This window comes from Mobula birostris, chromosome 1, assembly GCF_030028105.1.
Source record: "Mobula birostris isolate sMobBir1 chromosome 1, sMobBir1.hap1, whole genome shotgun sequence".
NCBI lineage: Eukaryota > Metazoa > Chordata > Chondrichthyes > Myliobatiformes > Myliobatidae > Mobula > Mobula birostris.
In genome coordinates this window covers 45,939,338-45,960,398 of record NC_092370.1, presented here as the reverse complement: position 1 = coordinate 45,960,398, position 21,061 = coordinate 45,939,338, and the positions used below count along the sequence as shown (strand labels likewise).

General features: G+C 38.6%; 2 protein-coding genes and 1 non-coding gene across 3 annotated transcripts in view; all 3 read right to left on the bottom strand.

The window, feature by feature from the left end:
- Positions 1-3,711, bottom strand: part of LOC140197261 (kinesin-like protein KIF20A) — a 37,742-nt gene extending 34,031 nt beyond the window's left edge. The window contains exons 1-2 of the mRNA XM_072257221.1: positions 3,610-3,711; positions 3,410-3,514 (exon numbers count right to left, since the gene is read on the bottom strand). Of these exons, the coding sequence (XP_072113322.1) occupies positions 3,410-3,514; positions 3,610-3,711 (207 nt within the window). The remainder of the gene's footprint in view (positions 1-3,409; positions 3,515-3,609) is intronic.
- A 6,366-nt stretch (positions 3,712-10,077) lies between these two features.
- On the bottom strand, positions 10,078-15,236 carry rps20 (ribosomal protein S20). The gene is made up of 4 exons (XM_072254778.1): positions 15,094-15,236; positions 13,252-13,351; positions 12,639-12,712; positions 10,078-10,300 (listed from the first exon to the last, which is right to left on the bottom strand). Exons 1-4 carry the CDS (start codon positions 15,094-15,096, stop codon positions 10,118-10,120), a joined length of 360 nt encoding a protein of 119 aa, XP_072110879.1. The 5' UTR covers positions 15,097-15,236; the 3' UTR covers positions 10,078-10,117.
- Positions 12,781-12,844, bottom strand: LOC140206761 (small nucleolar RNA U54). Its single transcript, XR_011888383.1, has one exon. It is a non-coding gene; the product is annotated as a small nucleolar RNA U54 (small nucleolar RNA).
- Positions 15,237-21,061: the final 5,825 nt, after the last annotated feature.

Genomic DNA, 21,061 nt, shown 5'->3' with positions numbered 1-21,061 from the left:
GATGTCCCTGCTACTAATTGGGTGGTCTATAAAGAACCCCCAGTAGTGTATTGACCCCTTCCTGTTCCTAACTTCCACCCACAGAGACTCTGTAGACAATCCCTCCATATCTTTCTCCTTTTTTGCAGTTGTGACACTATCTCTGATCAACAGTGCCATGCCCCCACCTCTTTTGCCTCCCTCCCTGTCTTTTCTGAAACATTTAAAGCCTGGCACTCGAAGTAACTATTCCTGCCTCTGAGCCATCCAAGTCTCTGTAATGGCCACAACATCATAGCTCCAAGTACTGATCCACGCTCTAATCTCATCCGCTTTGTTCGTATGACTCCTTGCATTAAAATAGACACATCTCAATCCATTGGTCTGAGCACATTCCCTCTCCATCACCTGCCCATCCTCCTCCTCACACTGTCTCCTTTAAGCTTTCCCCTATCACCTTAAAGCTATATCCTCTAGTATTTGATATTTCCACAATGAGAAAAAGACCCAATTCACGGAAGGTTTTTCCTATTTCCATTAGGAGGAGGCTACGTAGTATTCATGGTCTGGTTAGGACCACTAGACTCAAAAATAGTTACTGTTCCCAAGTAGGAAGGTGGATCAATACTTGCATCCAATAATCCATCCACCACCACTACTTTATCATTTCCTGTTGGTCACCTTATGTATAAATATTTCTGTACTTAGCATCACTTTACACACATGCAATCAATGTATATAAGCTATCTTATGTATAGATATATATAATTTTTTATTATTGTGTTCATTACATTTTTTGTGCTGCATCAGACCCAAAGTTACAATTATTTCATTCTAATTTACACTTGTATGATGGAAGTTATGTTAAACAATCTTGAATCTCTTGACTGACAATCTACCACGTCTACGAGCCTCAGTTTTATTTACTTCTATCAGTTCAAACACAAAATTCTTAGTTTGCTCAACTTTTAATACAGATGTCTGCAACTTTATATAATTTTTTTTTAAAAAAACAGGTTCCCAACTTCATCTCTGGGTCTGAGCGTTTGGGACGATGCATTTCTTGGTATTGTTGATAAGAATGTCTTGTAACCAGAAAAAAATGCAGTTATTTGCAACTTCTAGAAACGGTAAACACAAGAATGTCTGCAGATGCTGGAAATATGAAGTAACATACACAAAATGCTGGAGGAACTCAGCAGGTCAGGCGGCATCTATGGAAATTAATAAACAGTCAGCATTTCAGGCCAAGTCCTGAAGAAGGGTCTCAGCCCGAAAAGTCAACTGTTTATTCATTTCCATTGATCCTGCCTGACCTGAGGAGTTCCTCCAGAATTGTGTGTGCGTTGTTCTAGAAATGGTTTCTGGATGTTGGAAAGAAAAGATACAGTTTTGTTTAAACTACCTAAAGCATTCATTTCCTCTGTAAAGGAATTTTTCTTGGAACAAGTGAAGAGTTTTGCCTTGAGACTGTATTTTGCTATTATTAATGGACAGCTCATTTCCAACTGGAAAATATTTGAAATGGAGAACATAATCACACAAAAGTCTAATTATTGTAGAACTTTTGATGAATGGATTTGTATTAATGCAACATTTTTGTATATGAATTTACCCTAGAAACCACTAAGCACCATGGAACAGAGTGAATACAAGGTTTATGACATCTTAAGGCAATTCTGCAATTTATTATATTCCCATTCAAATATTAAATTTGCATGGGAATGTTTGTAAGTTGTAGCTAAGAAACTAAAAAAAACTGCACTTAAGTGCTGTTGTTAACTGTTTCAATGCTAAACAAATTGGCATGCAAATTAGCCCCAAAATCCATATTATATTTCACATCTACTTATGCCGTAAGAGGCCATTTCTGGCACTAATCTTCCCAGTAAATTTTCCCTGTAGCCTGTTCACCTTACATTTATCTCAGTTCCTCCTCCCAGATTCTACAATTCACTGACACACTGGGAGAGGGGGTGATCCAAAGTAGGTAATATACATAAAAGGAAAGTGGAGCACCCACATGAAACCCAAGCAGTCACGTGAACTGCAGACTCCATACTGTTGGAGCAAAATTAAATCTTTAACATAATGTTGCACCAACAGTAGGAATGAGACAGACGGGAAGCCACATCATATCTACGCTAGCAAAAACAGAGAACTCCTCAGCATTTAGAAAAGCATTAGGCCTCTCACATTCAAGGATTCCAGCGTTCAGTTTTCCATATGCCTGTCAGCAGATTAAAATATTACACTCATGATTTTCATGGAAGTCTATGGGCACAGATGTTTTCTGAAAATTTAAATAGTTGTAGCTAAACAATTACTAATTAGTTATTAACTGTTTCCATTCTCCAGGAAAGAGGTAAACAAGGTTGAAAGGGTACAGAGAAAATTTACAAGAATGCTGCCGTTCCTGAGTTATAAAGGAAGATTGGATAGGTTAGGACTTTATTCCTTTAGAACGTAGAAGATTGAGAGAAGATTTGATAGAAGTATTCAAAATTATGAGGGTTATAGATAGTGGGAAAAAGCCTGTTTGCATTTACTCTGAGTTTGGGTGGGACTACAGCTTGAGATCATGTGTCAAGGATGACAGGTGAAAAGTTTAAGGGGAACATAAGGGGAAGCTTCTTCACTCAGAGGGTTGTGAGAGTGTGGGATGAACTTCCAGGACAAGTGGTGTATGCGAGCTAGATATCAATGTTCAAGCAAAGTTTGGATAGATGAATGGATGGTAGGGATATGGAGGGCTTTGGTCCCCATGCAGATTGATGGAAGTAGATTCATGGTTTCAGCATGGACTAGATGGGCCAAATGGCCTGTTTCTGTGTTGTGCTTTTCTATGACTTAAGTAAGTTTTGTGGGCAAGATATGTCCTGCACACTCCTCCACCCCACACTCTCAACCTGTAATCAATACATCATGCCAGACCCCCTCATCCAAACTTGCTTTCATTAGCAGCACGTAGACAATGGTGGACTCTCAAAACTCAAGCTTCTTCTCATCATAACGGTCAATTATAAACATAACGTCAGGCATATCGGAACCTTTGCTCCGATGAGCCACTATATCCTCCATTCTGCATGTAATTGTTTTGTGTTCTATTACCCAATATATTCTGATCGGAATCAAGCACCAAGTCATGAAGCAACTCCTGAATGTTTTGTACTGAAATGCATCTTTTTTAAGAAAAAGATTCTCGCCGTTTTTTTCCCTATTGAACTACTTCCAATCAAAATAATGACCTCTCTATTACTACTGAAAAACAGCAATCTGCATAAAAGGGGTCTATTTGTGAATTTGACAATGTTGAATGATATTACAAAAGGTTTTAATTTTGAGCTATATTCAAACAAAAAATAAATTACTAATACTTGACAAAACATCATGAAATGAATCGTTTAGCATATCTGTTGTATTTGCTAACCTGGGATTCGTTATTTGCCAATTCCACATTTAAAAACGGTCTTACTCTCAAATACACTTTAAGGCGTTGATCTTCAGCCACTAATGGTTTCGCCTGATTATAGTCCTGTTCAGGATAAGGAGAACACTAAGTCAGTGGATAGAACACCAGCCAGGAAGAGAGCCAGGGAGTATCCCAGACCAAATCCAAGATGGACCGACCTCAAAACATACTCGTTTAGAAGCTTCAATCAAGTGACCGCACGGCGTCTGCTCTGGAGTTTCCCCTTCATTGAAGGTAGGAATTTCGGATACAAAGGCCATCTTTTCTGCAACGTCCAGGAAAATAAAGTTACTCTTAGGCTGGTCCACTGTACCATCCAGTGCACACTTCCAGACTGACACAGATGTAGCTCAGAACAAAATCATTATTAGCGCGTTTACCAATAGAGCTGAATTATTTAAACACCGAATTGATTTGGTTCCAATTGGCCACGGATGTGTGTGTTTTTTTTTTAAAAAGCTCGGTGAACAAATTAAGATTTCTCATTTTTTATAAACATTCAAATTAACGGGACATCAGAAGGCAATTAAACTCCGGGACTTAATTTGCAAAAGCAACCGAAAGATTTAAAGTTCGTTTTAAAAGGCGTTTTTTTTTTAAAGAGCAAATGTCCGGAACGAGCGAAAAACAAACTGATCGAAGCCAACCGCGGTAAGTTTGGACTTGGAGCAAATGGCTGTTCCAAGGATAGAAAAGTGGATAAGGTTTTTTCTCAAATTTCTACATGGCACAGTACACAAACAAAATTCGTCCTAATCTGCTAAAAATAGAAATATTTAAAACATGGTGATTGACCTTTATCTCTTTAACAGACAAAAATATTAGTTTAAAAGGAGGCCCTTTAAATTGAGAGTTTGGAACACCTGTTTGAGACCTCTATTGATTATTCTTAAAGGAACTTTTCCTTTAAAACAAATTGAAAGCAATGCAGCAATTGTAAGCTAACCAGGAAGTTAAAACAAAATCACAACCTAGAAGATTACGGTGGAATAAAAATTCATCCTAAGTAATATATAGTATCTCTTTGTTCCTTCAGTGAACAATAGCTAAAAATGCTTATTGAAAAATATGAATAGTATATTTTTTCCATTTTCACTTTTTGCATTAGTTTCATAGGTGTAAATTTAAAAAAAATATTATTATTAAGAGCAGCATAGGGTGATGCTCAGCCAGTCAAGAGCATTAATCTTTTGATATGTTCTTGATCAGTAACATTGTCAAAGAGTATGAGGAGAAGGCAGATGAATGGGGTTCATAATCAGGTTTAATATCATCGGCATATGTCGTGAAATCTGTTGTCTATGTGGCAGCAGTAAAATGCAATTCATAATGAAAGAGAAAAAACTGTGAATTACAGTAAGTATATATTTAATTATCTAAATTAAATAAGTAGTGCAAAATAAAAAATGTACTGAGGTGGTGTTTATGGGTTCAATGTCCATTCAGAAATCAGATGGTAGAGGAGAAGAAACGGTTCCCGAATCCTTGAGTGTGTTCCTTCAGGTTCTGGTACCTTCTTCCTGCTGGTAACTATGACAAGTGGGCATCTCCTGGGTGATGGGGGTCCTTAATGATGGATGCCACATTTCAAAGCCATCACTCCTTGAAGATGTTGAGATAGATAAAATTCTTCTGCTATGCCTCATGGTCTTAATCTTTATTTCAATATTCTATTGTTGGATGATATTTCAAAACTATTCCTCTTCAATAATACTTCTAATATGTAAAATACAAATTCTGCATCATTACTGATTAGACATTTAGCCCAACAGATATTGGATATATAGAATCAGAATTTGTTGTCAGAATTTTAGCTAGGTTTTGATATCATTGATTACAAATGGTGAAGCAATCACAGATGAGAGGCAATTTTGCAGTTAAATGCAAATATATAAAATAGTCTAAAATGCACTACACTACTGCATGCTTGAACATGAGAAAGCAGTGAGATAAATGTATTAAATAGCATGAAGGTGCTGTATTTGAAGCATAATAAAGGGATTTGGCCTGAAATGTAGACTGTTTAACTTCCCCCCCACCTCCCCCCCCCCCATAGTTGCTCTTTGACTTGCTGAGTTCCTCCAGCATTGTGTGTGTGTGTTGCTATAATTGAGTGATGGATATGAAGGTTCCACAACATTGTTTTGAGTTTCCATGTCCAGTTAGGGGTCCATGGTAGTGTAGTAGATAGCAGAACACTTTACAGTACCGGTGATCCAGGTTCAAATCCCACCATTGACTGTAAGGAGTTTGTACATTCTCTCCATGACCACTTGGGTCTCCTGCAGGTGCTCTGGTTTCCTTCCACGTTTCAAAGATGTGCCAGATGATAGGTTAATTGGTCATAGTAAATTGTCCTGTGATTAGGCTAAGGTTAAATCATGGCTGGGCGGCGCAGCTCGAAGGGCCTGAAGAGCCTGTTCTGCACCTTCTCAATAAATAAATACCCTTTTAATTATGTTATATACTGAGAAACCACTTCGGTTGAAAGTGAACTAACGCATCAGAGCTTATTCATTCTAGATGCTATTTAAGTGGAATTTTTAAATTTGTAGTTTAATTGTTCTTATTGTTCTCCTTTTTATTAATCCAGTCTTCCTACCCTTTGTGTAGTGACATCAAGTTCACTTTCTAAATTATACTTCCTTTTCAATGTCCATTCGTTTATTTCACAATCCCTTAAAACTGTTATCGACCTTTCTTATCAGCTACCTAGCAAATAAAAGTGTTGAATTTAATTACAGATAATTTTAGATAACTTTGGCCATGGCTCATTCAATTTGTACCTAATCTAACACAGGCAGCCCTGTCCTCCAATTGGGCACGAGATATCTGAGAGTATGCTGCCGATGGGTACTTTCCAAGCTGATGTACTTGCTGAGGAATGCAGTGAAGGCATGTGGGGAAGAACTGCATTCTGATGCATTTCAGCCACTAGGGGCTAGTTTTGTATTGCTAAAGGAGGGGCATGTAGGTGGTATTGGTGCTCTGCACACGGAACATACGCACACCACTAATGCCTAGAAATATAAGTGTGAACTACTGGACTAAGCAAATAGAAAAGTAGACCTGTAATGTTTCTGTATTTTTATGAATAAATTTTATTTTGAAAGAATATTAAAAAATTAAAATGTATGGATTTGCATTCCATAAATTATTTTACAATGGTCAAACTTCAAGCAAAATCAGGCAATTTTGTCAAGTCTACTTTGAAATGAGTTAACATCTTAACGTGGGAGCTTGAATTATTAATGCTCAATTTATTTCATGGGCCTGTGATTGTAAAAGACTAACTAGATCACTTAGATAAAAAGAAAACTAGAGCATTTTGCCCAACACAAATTTAATATATTTCAGTGTCTTGTTTTGTAAAACTGGACACTTGCATTTTGAAAGCAACTTTTTCTTTTTTTCAGGGCCCTAAAATGTTTTTAGAGCTAATGAAACACATTTGAATTGTAGTCAGGATGTAATTTAAAATCAGAAACTAATTTGAGAGTGAAAGGGACTAAAATTATGAACAATTCTTACAAGCTCTATCAATAACACTCAAATTCTCAAGTCCACATGCAAGGTTATTTCTAAGACTATAAAGATGTGAACTCATTGAAAACAGGATTTTTTTAAAAATACTGTAATATTAAGGAAAAGTGAAGACATGATTAGGTGCAATTATATTTGCCTACTTGGAAGCAAATTGTATAAGTGCAAACATATGTAGTTTTTAGAACATGGGCACAACTCACAATGCTAAATTTCACCAGCTGTGCTGAGTCTGTGCCCCAGATCTGCTTGTCCTTGCAGTTTCAGGACTTTGATGGTATCATGAAGTTTCATGATTTTCTGAGCGAATGGCAATGAAATCATATGTCCACACCAGTCTGTGATAGTGTTTCAAATGGCATTATAGTTCTAGTACTTCAGGAAAATTTGCTTGGAGGGGTTGTTAATCTAGATAATTTACCTGGTGTAATCCATTTATGCATATTGCAACTATTCACCGTAAAGGTAGAAATTGAATTAATTGAGCATACTAATTCAGCAGACTATTTCCTCTTACCAGTGAAATTTCACAGACTTTGGTACATCTGCACCAATCCAGAACAATGATTATCCTATCATTAGCTTACTATACAACCATAGTCTACAGCATAGAGATAGCATTGACCTGGAGTGATCATGCCACATATTTCACACCTGATTTGTCCGTCTTATTTCTGCACATACCTATACTTTGAGATAATACCTTCCAGAGTTCTACATGGTAGCATAACTTGCCTGTCTGTGGTTAAGGTGTAGCAATGGGCCCATGACAGCACTAAAGCGGTGAAGCAAATGTCAATAGGGGGCAGTTGTGTGTTTCTCTGTTCAAAATGATGATTGGCTGCATCTTACTGAAGATGATCTCACTAAGCCAGACAGTCTCTATTCCTGCCACAAACCCTTGACAAATCCAATCGCTGGCCAAGTCTCTTTGATCTATTTCCAATCCCACATCCTTTTCTGATCACTTGGTTCCACTTTAAATTCATTCTTCAGCCAATCCCACAAAATAAACATGCGCTTTGCAAAAGTGTTAATACTCCTCTCATTTCACATCAAAACTCCACTCCATCAATTCTTTTCTCCAAGTTTAATTTTCATTGATACCTAATACTCCTTACTCATTACTTCAGCCAAACTATCCACTATTGTCCATTTTTTAGCTTGGAACACCAATATTTATCTTGCCTTCCACTTACCTCTTCCAATGCACATCCTAACTCTATTACCTCCTCCTTGCAGTCAATTATATCTTAGGCAATTTTTATTTATAATACCTAATGACAATACATTCCATTACTTTTAAAGTCTTAATACATTTAGTTTTGGCCTCATGTAAACCCAAGCCTAGATGTCATCCATGTGTGCTCCACTGAAGTTGAATTAAGAAAGGATCAATTTGCCACTATCAGCCCCACTCCTGGCCATTCCAAGTAGAATCATGGTTCAGGTAATAGTGCCCCAAGGATTTGTGCCACTGGTATTCTGGTACATACAAGTTCTGAAATTAACTACTTTAAGTTCTGATGGTAGGTCAATAACTAGGGTTGTTTCTCCTATTGACTTCCATCTACTTAACATTTCCAGAAGTAAAACTTCAAAATGTGTTTAATTGCCTTTGGATGACAGGTGCTTCAAAAAAGGGCACTTAGTCTGTTAAACTAAAATATTGTAAGTTACACAGCTTTAAGATCAACATTCTGAGTATAATTATTCAAAAATGCCTGCAGGGTCCACCCAAGACAGGCCTTTGCAGCAATTAGTCTGCACTTTCAACACAAGTTGTTGTTTTTTTAAAAAAAAGCCAATTAGCTGTACATAACATTGCTTTAATCATTAGAGGTTGATGGAAAAAATGTCAAACTAATTATAAAAAATCTAATTACTGTTTGTATTACAAAAGTGATTTAATTTCTAGGAGCAGAATTTCTAATTGAGTCAGATAAAGGAAATGCCTAGTTCTATATATTGTCCTAGTTGATTTAAATAAGTTACACCCTCTTATATTCACACAAAAAAAAATCAAAAGGCTCTGCTTTAAATTAAGGAAGACAGTGGATTCTAGTTAATTGGGCTATCAATTAATCAGGGCAGCCACTTATTTGGGACAACTCTTACAGCAAAAAATGAATCTAGAGAATTTCCTCATTGGGGACACAATATTAATTGGGGTAGACTTGCCAAATTCTAATTAATGTCAGCCATGCACACTTTTGTGGCCATTAAATGCTACACTGTTTAGAACAAAGTTTTTAAAATAGCATCAATTATGTGTTTGTGTTCAAGTGGTTTGTGTTAGATAGTTGGCAAGAAATAAACAGTAAGGAAATTCAGAACTGTTTTGCTCACTGTGATTTCAAGCATTCAGGCTAGGAGATGCCAGAAACAACTGGGAGAGTAAAAAACTATTTCACTGCTTCATTAAGTAAGGAACTATCAAAAATTTGAGGGTATCAACAACCATCTTGAATGTTGCAATAAAAATGATCATCTGGAGGATGCAATCATTGACAGCATTGTATGAAGGCAGTCCATTACCTGCACTAGGTGTCAGCAGATTTTCTTCATCACTAAAACAGATGAATTCCTCCATCAATAATTAGTTTTACAGTGGCTATGTTCTAATTTGTTCTGTTCTATTACATTTAAATACATAATCTGTTACTCACTTGGTTTTTTTTAATATACTTTTTTAAACTATTTCCATGAAATTTTGACTTAGGGCAGCTGCTTAATAGGGCCAAAATGTACTGGTCCTGATGCATCTCAATTAACTAGAAGCCACTATTCCAAACTGGTTAATATCTGGTATGTAATATAAAAGACTTCACAGTGTTTAATCAGTCACTGAGGAGTATGTGGTTCATGGAAGTCCTGCTCAAAATTTGTTCACAGGGGTGTCCCTAATTTACCATTTCTAGTTTGCTAGACTGGCGAGAGCATCTTGAATGCCTTTACAACAATATAAGTGCAATTTGCTGAAGCATCCTCAATCTATAAAGTGTTTTAATTTCATTGGTCACACTAGAGGATAAAACATCTATTTGGTTGTGTTAATAAAAATAAATTCAGATTAAGAAAAATCACTGTGGAATTTTAATTTTTATTTCATTTCCGTAAGATTTAAGCATCAGCAATAGTAACCTCTACTTCAACACCAGGTTCGATGCTGATGGAGGTGATCTGTTTCACAATTTCTGAAGGGCTGTGCAAGTCAATTAGGCGCTTATGGATCCTCATTTGGAAACGATCCCAGGTTTTGGAACCCTCACCACAAGGGGTCTTTCTTGTTGTGATACGCAGTGTCTGAAACAAAGTACATAAACTCATGAATTTAAAATTAACTCCTGCAAGACAGTTAGTTAATTTTAACTAATGACCATACAAAGTGAACTAACAAAGGAAAAACTGTAAACTGAGCTACATCAGATTGATTAAAAGTACAAAATGTTCAAGAATGATTTACCAATACGTTTGGATATATTCTCATGCTGAAATATCAATTAACTAATTGATCCATTGATCTGCAATTCACTTCCCCAAGAGGTTTTGAACTGCAGTATGATACTATGCTAAAAAAAATGTGAGTTTTCACAGCTGAAGCCAGTAACATTGCAAGGTTGAAGCAGCAAGCAGAATAGCAAGAACTAAAATAATAACCCAGTGCAACACTAAGGAAACTGATGTATTCTAGCATTTGTTAAAGAGTGTGAGAAATTCAGTACGTCTCTTGGTGGTCATTGACAGTGTAATGATATTTCTGACAGTCTCTGAATGCATGTAGTAGCATGTAATGCCACAAGACACTAAATTCTACTTGCAATTAATTGTAAGGAAAGTCCCAAGTGCATTTTGATAGTGGTATATTCATCGAACAGTGAAAATTCCACATTTCCCTAGGTGAAATGCAGGGCAGGTGAATGAGAGAAGAGTAGTTTGTGGAACTACTGAAGAATTTATTGCAGCTGGAATTTCATCATCCATTCCATACAAAAAAAAAGAATCAGATGCTAGCATTGGTTGTATAAATATCAGTGACAATGTCAAAGGTGTTAATGCAGATACTTAAAATTGTCAAATAAGACAGCATCAACTCTCACTGTTAGTACCTGCCTGAGAGCACCAAGATACATACATAACATAAATTTTTCCCAATATTATGCAACAAAACAGGCCTAACGATACAGCCATATTTGAACCTGTATATGCATGGTCACATCAGTTGTGATTTTGTTGCCTAATGTCAGTTTCAGGTTTTTGGTAGTCAGTATTGCATTTACCAAATTTTTGAAGCAATGTATAGTAACATACTTAAAATCCAAGTTCAATTCCTAGTTACCAAGATTCTTAAATTAGTTACCAATTAATCAAACTACTACCTTTTAAATTAATAATTTGTTTACCCGAAACATTACCTATTAAAAGAAGCGCATCTATTCAGAACCTTCCACTGCACTGGGATACTCTCAAACCCCAATTCCAATGTTCTTAGAATACTCAGTTATAATGTAGTTATGGTATATTTTCAAATCTGGTTCCTAGTAACAATAGTAATAATGGGATCTACTGATACAACTCCTGTCTCCTCCACCACCAACTCAGGATCAAGCCGAACTTCCCCAGTCCTCGATGGTCAAATCTCTGAATTCAACGCCAACACTGCTTCTCCTGCCGGAAGAGATCTGAACAATTCTAACCCATCTGAAAATTCATTCTAAAAATCACTTGATATTTAGAACTCACCCATTCTTCGAATTCAAGAGCAATACATTTTTGTAACTTTCATGACATTTGTAAGATTACTTTCTGTACTTTTGTCGCACTTCCTCTCAGTAGATATCTTCATAGATCACGGAACAGAAACATGTTCCATATGAGCTCACAAAAGCATCACAATTACTATACAGTTTTCTTATTCTTATACCTGATATTTCCCCTTGCAATTCAAGCAAATCTTCCTTTTATCTGCATGTTAACTTTCTGCATTTTATTGCTTTTGAATTTTATGTCCTGGCTCTCTGGTAGAATTGTCCTGGTTTATATCCTAAAAACATCTCAATATTTTTAAAATGCACACAAATTACAAAGTACTACAACTATACTAATTTTGATTGTCCTTGCCATAAAAGATTTAAATTGAAGCTACACACCTGCCTGCCAGTAACTGCTGGCCAAATTCGTGGTTCAGTGGAAAATACTTGGCAACCAAAGTAAAGAATACAGATACCCTCCAGCATTTTGTGCGTGTTGCATGTATTAAATATAGAATATGGACATATGACCTTCAGATCAGATATGAAGAAATTGTCACATCCCAGATTAGTTCACAGCTATTATATATATTATTATTTAAAGTGATACAGTGATCTTGGTGTAACAATGAAGTAACTGACCAGTTTCTTGTGAAAGTTGAGGCTAATGTAGTAACCAGATACGCTCATTTATATATTACATAAGATCAATAAACACTCATCAATCTCTTTCAAATCACCTGTCTCTGCATAACATAGCAAGTGCTAGTCTGAATTATATATCCAATCTAAATTCTAATTTCTGATTTGCTGTAACTTTAAGCTGCAAATACAAGATCACAGCAAATAAAATCAATGCACAAAATTGTCTTTATCCATATAAAGCAGCATACCTTGGTGGGCATACGAACAGGTCCCTTGACTTTTAGGTTCTTCTCTTTGGCACCACGAATTAGATCTGCACAAACTGCAGATAGAGGAACAAAGTAGTTACGAAGAAAAACAAACATTGCCAGAATTTACAGTCAGCTTCAGAACTGGCTCAGAATAGCGTATAAATCAATCATGTAGTTTCATTTACAGAATATCCTCCTTGCCAGTACATACAAAACCCTGTAATTTCAATAGAACAAACAAGTTTTTACTTATACAAATTTATTATTAAGGAAGCACTTTTGTTTAAAAGTACAACCTTTTTAAACAAATCTTATGCTTGTAAACTCAAAAACTGAGCCTCCAAATGAGAAAATTTGCATTGATAATCAAAAAAATCAAACTGAAGCTTTCAAACAATTCGAAGCAAGAACAATTTAACTAAGTTTGCTTGGTTATATTTAAATTTCCATACAAGTCCAAACTGTCCAGCTACATGTCCTTGCTGCTCATTGATGCATTGATCCAATTACTCAAGTGTGCACATCTACCACTGACTGATCAAGAACTTTAAAGTTTTTTCTCTCAATATTTACAAAAAATTTTTTAAGTCCACTTTGTACATATGCTTACCTTTCTCAAGTGATTTTACATTTCGGCTGGTCAAAGTAATTCTAATGCGATGGATTGCAACCTCCTGTTCTACAGGTGCTTTGCTAGCGTCTTTAAATGCCTTTATGAGTGGAAAGTAGAGATGCAAATTAAAATTAGATTCTCAAAGAACATAGCTTGTATTTTTCGCCTCCTGAGTAACGTTAAAAATGATTTAGTTATAACGTTTGATACCATATTAAAGTCAATTATAAAAAAGTTAACTGATTCAAGTTGTTGCATACCTATACATTTAAGAAATGCTAGAAATACTCAGTTACTGTCTGAGAGAAACATGATATGAATTATGCTCTGACAATCATCTGCGCCTCACGATAACTTATGGCCACATAGCCAAACAAGGTCCAACTTGCTGGAGGTGAGGTAACCATTTCTTTCTGCCACTAGATTCAGGATTCAGCTTGAAGCTTGAAAACAGTGTCTCACTGACATGGGCCATTCAACATTACTCCAGGGAAGTGCACGGAGTTTTACTTACTTAAATGAAAGACATTCAAATGAATAAACCCCTTGTCTGTGCTCTTCTCTAGAGTAAATTTAGATGAGATTTTATTTCTAGTATTTAAATATCCCTCAATTGAACTTAGCTGTTTATTTTTAATTCTGTTCAACACAGGACAGACGTGGAGGCTTTGGAAAAGGTGCTGAAGTGGTTTACCAGGATCTGAGTTAGAAGGAATGAGATACAAGGTAAGGCTTTACAAGCTAATGTTGTTTTCTCTGAAGTAACAAAGGGAGATCTGGTAGAGTTTATTCAGTTACGAGAGCTATAGACAAGGTAGACAGAATCTTTTGCCCAGGGATACAAATATCAAGTACTGCAGGACATGCAAACATGCATTTAAAACGGGGGGGGGGGGGAGAGGGGTCGGGAATTTGAAGTAAACGTGTAGGTCAGAGCTTATTTTAAAGAGTGGTAGATGCCTGGAATGATCAGACAGGAGTAATGGTGATGGCACTTTAGGACAGTTAAACATGCACACGAATGTGCAAGGAAGTGGAGGGATATAGATCATGTAGAGACAGAAGAGACCGAGCTTAATTTAACAGAATTCAAGGGGCCTGTCTGTTCCTGTGCTGCACTGTCCCATGCTTACTAACTGTTCAAAGGCATGAAAAATCATTAGTCAGACTCAACATCTTTTTTTCGTGTGCTTCATGTATCAGCATCCTTTTCTACGTGTCCGTCAACGGTACACAGTGCCACCCATCTTTGCGTAACTGATAAACCTATATACGCAATTTCTACTAGCATCGTCCGCACCATTTAGAAATAAAACCTAAAGTCAAACAAGGCCCAAGTAACTAGAAATAAAAACCCACTGGATTTTTTGAAGACTAACTGCCATTATCAAGCATATTTACCCTTCAACTTATCTTTACTCACGTATATTTCTATCAGTTGAACTAAAGGTACAAATTGCAGTGCTTCCTATAACCATGTAATTCACACTGTGCTCTAGATCTCATCTACATCCCAGAACTGTCCAAGGTAACACATTAACCTGTAAAATTACCACTGGTGTAGTGGATGAAAGGTAAAGTCCGGGCGATGTTTTTGGAACTTTGGGAGGAGAATATCAAAGGGACCAGTACAGGTTGGAGCTTGATGATCAGCATGGATTCGGTAGGCCAAAGGGCCCGTTTCCCTAACAAACTCAAGAGCAACAGCAGCGACGGGAGTGGGGCGCCGGCAGCGGACCAGCTCGGGCGGCACGTGGACAAATCCAGGCGCAGGCGCGGGCCCGGGCCCGGGCCCACACCAACCAGCGGGTACCCGCGATCCCCTCCGGCGCTGCTCACCATGGTGACTTCCTGACCGACTTATCCGTCGACTTTTCTCCTCCCCGGTGGGAACTCTGAAAGTGAGCGAACAGCGGTGAGTCAGGAGTCAGCGAGCAGATCAGCCCGAACCCTCGGTCACAGCTAAAGAGGAAGTAGCGCTGCCTCGGCGCCGCTTAAATCGGGCTCCAGCAGCCGCCCCGGAAGGAAACAAGCTGTGGGGTGGAGCCGCCAGCCAGCGGGGTGGGGTGGGATGGGACGGGACGGGACGGCCGGGGTTGATGGAGCTGTGGAGGCCGTGGCAACACTCCACTCTTTGGAAATGTACCCGTGTCCTGAGTTAACCCCGAAGGCAATCTTGGCTCAGCGCACGGCCTTATTCTCAGGAGCAATGGGTACTTTAGGAGGGGAGCTATGCAAAAGCCTGATTCAGCGGACCGAGATTTTAGTTAGAATGACACCAAAACTGATCTTAATGCTGCAAAAAGCATTTGTCAGATCCCACATTTAACACAAGTTGACGCAGATTTTTTTTCAGGATAACTATTGCATATGTGTGAATGTGTGTTTTCATTGGATTCGCTCGCAGGAGCGTGTTTATCACGGCTGGGGCTCCTGCCTGCACAGGGTTAGGTCGAAAGCTTTTATCGCCAAAATAGTGACCCAGTGAATAAAGAGCTGTTCTCCGAGGCTCCCTTAGCCACTCAAAACCTTACGGATAATAGAGCAGAATAGTGCTCTGACATTAGCACCTATCTAAAACTATACTCCGTGATCAATCTAGTCCTTCACAGACCATAAAAAAGACACAAAATAATGAATACGTAAGCAATAAATACTGAGAACGTGTCCTTGAAAGTGAGTGCATAGATTGTGGGAACAGGTAAGTGTTGGGATGAGTGAAGTTAATCCCTCTGGTTCAAGACGGTTGAAGGGTAATAACTGTTCCTGAACCTGCCGGTGAGCGTCCTGAGGCTTCTGTGCCTCCTTTCCTGAAGAAAGCATGACCTGGATGATGGACTTAGATGACAGTAGTGGTCTCAGCTAACTCAAAGATGGCATTGGAATTGTACTTACCTTCACAGCCATAAGTATGAAGGAGTACAGCAGGGGTCTCAGCACATAACCTGTACTAATGGTGATTGTAGAGGAGTATTGGCATTCTGAACTGACTGGGGTCTACAAGTGAGGAACAGAGGATCCTGTTACACAAGGAAATATCGAGGCCTAGATCTTGGAGCTTATTGATTAGCTTTAAGGGGATTACGTTATTGAATATAGTCAATGAAGAGCATGCTTATGTGTGCATCTTTAATGTCCAATTGTTTCTGGGTTGAGTGAAGAAAGTTCAGACTTCAAAGTAAATTTGTATTTTAATAAATCTATGGAATAATAGCCATACAGAATCAATGGAGGAGCACTCATCTTGGGTGCTCAACCAGAATGCAGAAGAAAAAAACTGTGCAAATACAAAAAGAAATAATAAATAAGCAATAAATATTGAAAACACAAGATGAATAGTCCTTGAAAGTGAGTCCATTGGTTGTAGGCACATTTCAATAATAGGCAAGTGCTTTACCTATAATGGACTGGGCTATATATATGACTATCTTCATAATTGCACTTGCATGCTGGGACAACGAGAGGTCCTCTGAAATAATATACTAAGGAACTTAAAGTTACTAACCCTCACCACCTCTAATCCCCTGATGAGGATTGGCTCATAAACCTCTGTATTCTGTTCCTGCAGTCAATAATCAGCTTCGTGGTCTTGCTGACATTGAGTATGGTGCCACTAGGCTATATTCTCAATCTCCCTTCTACATACTGATTCATCACCATCTTTGATTTGGCCTATGACTGGTGTCATCAGAAAACTTAAATATGGCATTAGAGCTGTACTTAGCCACAAGTGATAGAGTAAAATAGAGCAGAGGGCTACACACACAGCCTTGTGGTGCACCTGTACTGATGGAGGTCTTGAAGCTTATTGATTAGTTTTGAGGGGGTGTTGGTATTGAATGCTGAGCTGTAGTCAATAAAGAACACCCTGATGCATGCATCTTTGCTGTCCAGATTTTCTAGGGTTGAGTGAAGAGCCAATGAGATGGCATCTGCTGTGAACTCATTGCTCTGGTAGACAAATTGGAGTAGATTTATGTCACTCCTCAGGCAGGAGTTTATATGTTCCATCACAAACCTCTCAAAACACTTCACTATAGAAGTACAACAAGTCCTACAGGGTGATAGTCATTTGAGGCAGGTCACTACACTCTTCTTGGGCTGGATGTTTTTCATGGGTTACCTTCCTGAAGGCGCATGGGATGTGGGAGTCTCTGATAGTTCCTCCATGCTTTGGTCAAAATGAGAATAGAAGTCTTTGACCTCATCTATAAGTGAAACCCTGCTGTCACCCATGATAACTTTACAAGTCACGATAGTATTCAAGCACTGCCACAACTGTTGAGCTTCCTTTGTTGATTCAAGTTTAGTTCAGAGTTGTCACTTTACCCATGAGATAGCTTTCCAGAGATTGTACCCAGACCTCATGTAACTTTCTTGGTCACCAGACTTAAAAGCCTCTGATCTGGCCCTCAGCAGACTGCAGATGCCATGGTTCATCCAGGGCTTCTGATTGGGGAAGACTGAATGATTTTGTGGGGATGCACTCATCTAGAATTGTTTTAATAAAGTCAATTACAACCATGGTATATTCACTTAGATCTACAGATGAGTTCTTGAACACTGCCCAGTCCACTGACTCGATACAATCCCGTAGCCATTCCTCTGCCTGCTATAAACACCACTTTGCTGTCCCAATCTCTGGAGCTTTGCTCTACTTGTACGCAGGTGGAAGGATAGCCAAATGATCCAATCTACTGAAAAGTGGTCTGGGCACAGAACAATAGGTTTTCCTTATTTTAGTATAGCAATGGTCTAGTGCTTTAGGACCTCTGGGGCTACAGGTTATGTAATTGGGCAGGATTTTCTTCAACAAGCCTGGTTGAATTCCCTGACTACAATTTGAAATGCACAGGATGAACTATTTCTTACCTGCAATTATCCCACATGATTGATTAGAGTTGACTGCTGGTGGTATGCAAGTTGGTCAGAATTATGGAGAACTCCTTGGGCAAGTAAAACAGAGAGCACTTGATAGCGGGTCGTGGGGAGAACACGAGTTCGACAAAACCTCCACATTGGAGCACCATGAACAGTTTATCATGAAAAACACACCTCCTCCTTTTGCCTTTTCTGAATCAGTGGTTTGACCTATTCAGTAAAATCAAGAAGCCCTCTGGTTTGACCACTGTATCTGGTGTGCTGGGAGACAGTAAAGTTTCGCTCATACAGAATATAACAGACACTTTTTTCCCCTGTGATACAGTATTCTTGCCCTCAGGTCCTCGTTTTGTTCTCCAGCAGCTTCTCATTTGCTAACAAGATGCTGTGTAGAGGTGGCCTCATCGCTCTGCATTTCAGCACAGCTGGAATCCTCCCCTCCTGCTTCACTTCCAGCCATGGCAATGAATCTTCCTCTGCGTAAATGTGCTGTACCTGGCTATCCCACCAAGACCTTCAGATAACCACAGACTCTGTAGACCAAGTTGATTTAAGAGCACATTGCTTAGAGGGAAATTACATGCTACAGATTGCAGTGAGAATAATTCAAAAGAGGCATGTTTAAAAATATATTTAGAAGTACTGCCTGCAGCTGACAAAATGACACCATGGTTCACCTGTGCCATCGTGCTGTTCAATGAAATGGCATCTGCTGTTGACCTGTTGTGCCAGAAGGCAAATTGGAGTGGATACAAGTTGATCCTCAGACTGTAGTTAATACATTTCATCACCATACTCTTAAAGCACTTAAGCACAATAGATTAAGTGCTACTGGATGATAGTCATTGAGGCTTCCACATTCTTAGGCACCAGTATAATTGAAGCCTGCTTGAAGCAGGTAGGTACCTCAGTGCCAAAGTGAGAGGTTAAAGATATCAGTGATCACTCCAACCAGTTGATCAGCACTGGTCTTTAGTACTGAGACAGGTATCCCATCTTCGCAGGTTGATTTCTGTGGGCTCACTCTCCTGAAGGATGCTCTCACATCAACCTCAGAGACTGAAATCACAGCATTGTCAAGGACTGTAGGTGTTCCCAAAGGTGCCTCCGTGTTTCGATGGTCAAAATGAGCGTAAAGCCTTTGAACTCATCTAGGATCAAAACTTTGTTATCATCAATGTCAGTTGGTGATTGCAGTCAAGCTATGTCACAGTTGTTGAGCATTCTTCTGTGATTCAGGTTTGGTCCAGAATTGACAATTCATGAAATAGCTTTCTGGAGGACATTCCAGGGCCTTGTATCTTTCTTGGTCAGCAGACCTAACTGCCACTGATCTAGCCCTCAGCAGAATGAGGTTTATCCAGGACTTCTGATCGGGGAAGACCAAATGATTTTGTGGGGACACTCATCTACAGCAGTTTTTATAAAGTCTGTGACAGTCATGGTGTATTCATTGAGATCCTCCAATGAATCCTTGAACATGGCCCAGTCTACCAACTCAAAGCAATACCATAGCTATTCCTCTGCCTCCCACAACCACCTCTTTGCTGTCCTTATTTCTACAGTCTTGATCTGCATGTAGGTAGGAGGAAGACAGCCAGATGATCAGATTTCCTGAAATATAATCAAAGGATGAAACATAGGCATTCCTAATCATCTTGGTCAAGTCTGTTGAGGCCATGTGTTTCAGACATGATGATAACTGGGAAAAGGTTTCTTCAAACAAGTCTGACTAAAGTCCCCGACCATGTTTTGAAAGACATTGGTGGCTGTTTGTTTGCTTGCTAATCACTGCAATCAATACCTCGAGTGATTGCTTAACATCAGCATTTAGCACTATGTAAAGTGCAATCAGGATCTTGGAAGAGAACTCTTTTGGCAAGTAGAATGGTTGGCATTTAATCATTAGACATTCCCGAATGGGGGTAAACAAGATTGCTGCAAGCTATGTCTGAGCACCGTGAAGAGCTTATCATGAAACAGAGCACCATTATTTCACTTGCACAACTTGTCTTTTGCATATTGGTTATTTGAAAGTCTTTATGCATAGTTTTAAATAAATTAGACCACAAGACAAGGAGCAGAATTAGGCCAATCAGCCCATTGAACCTACTTCTCCATTCCATCATGGCTGATTTACCATCCCACTCAAATGCATTTTCCTGCCTCCTCTCCATAACCTTTGACACCCTGTCTAATCAACCTCTGCTTTAAATATACTCAATAACTTGGCCTCCACAGCTGCCCGTGCAACAAACTCCACAAATTCATCACCCTCTGGCTGAAGAAATTCCTCCTCATCCCTGTTCTAATTTCTATTGTATGTATTACTTCATTTCCTGTCAATGCCTGCAAGAAAAGAAAAAGATCTCAAGGTAGTTTATGATGAGATACATGTACTTTGATAATAAATTCACTGAGACTTTGGTTATGTTGTCCAACAGTTATTAAGAGTAATATCACAATTAAGGACACACATGCACATCCAAATACATTTTAAAAAATGACTTGGACTGCTTGGACCTTCCCTTCAATAACAGTTGCTCCATTGTGAAGATCTATCAGCTCCCCATTTGACCAATTGCAGTGATCTCCGCTGCAGACCATTGTCAACTATTTTAAACTACATACAGTTAGAGACAAAAAAAATTGTGCCATTAGTAATGATGGCAGATTTAAATACAGTGTTCAAAAGGGAGCTGGATAAGTATTTGAAAAGAAAGGATTAATGGGACTGGAGGGAGAACAGGGAAATGGAACAAGCTAGTAAAGACTTTTCAGACCAAATGGCCTTTGTTCATCCTGTAGAGATCCTGTGAAATTAGATGTCATGTTGCCCAAAAAGAAACCTCCAAGTGTCATGGTCAGTTCTGTAGAGTTGCTTTTCTTAAGATCAATGCATCTAACCTCCTTAAGGAGCTACCAA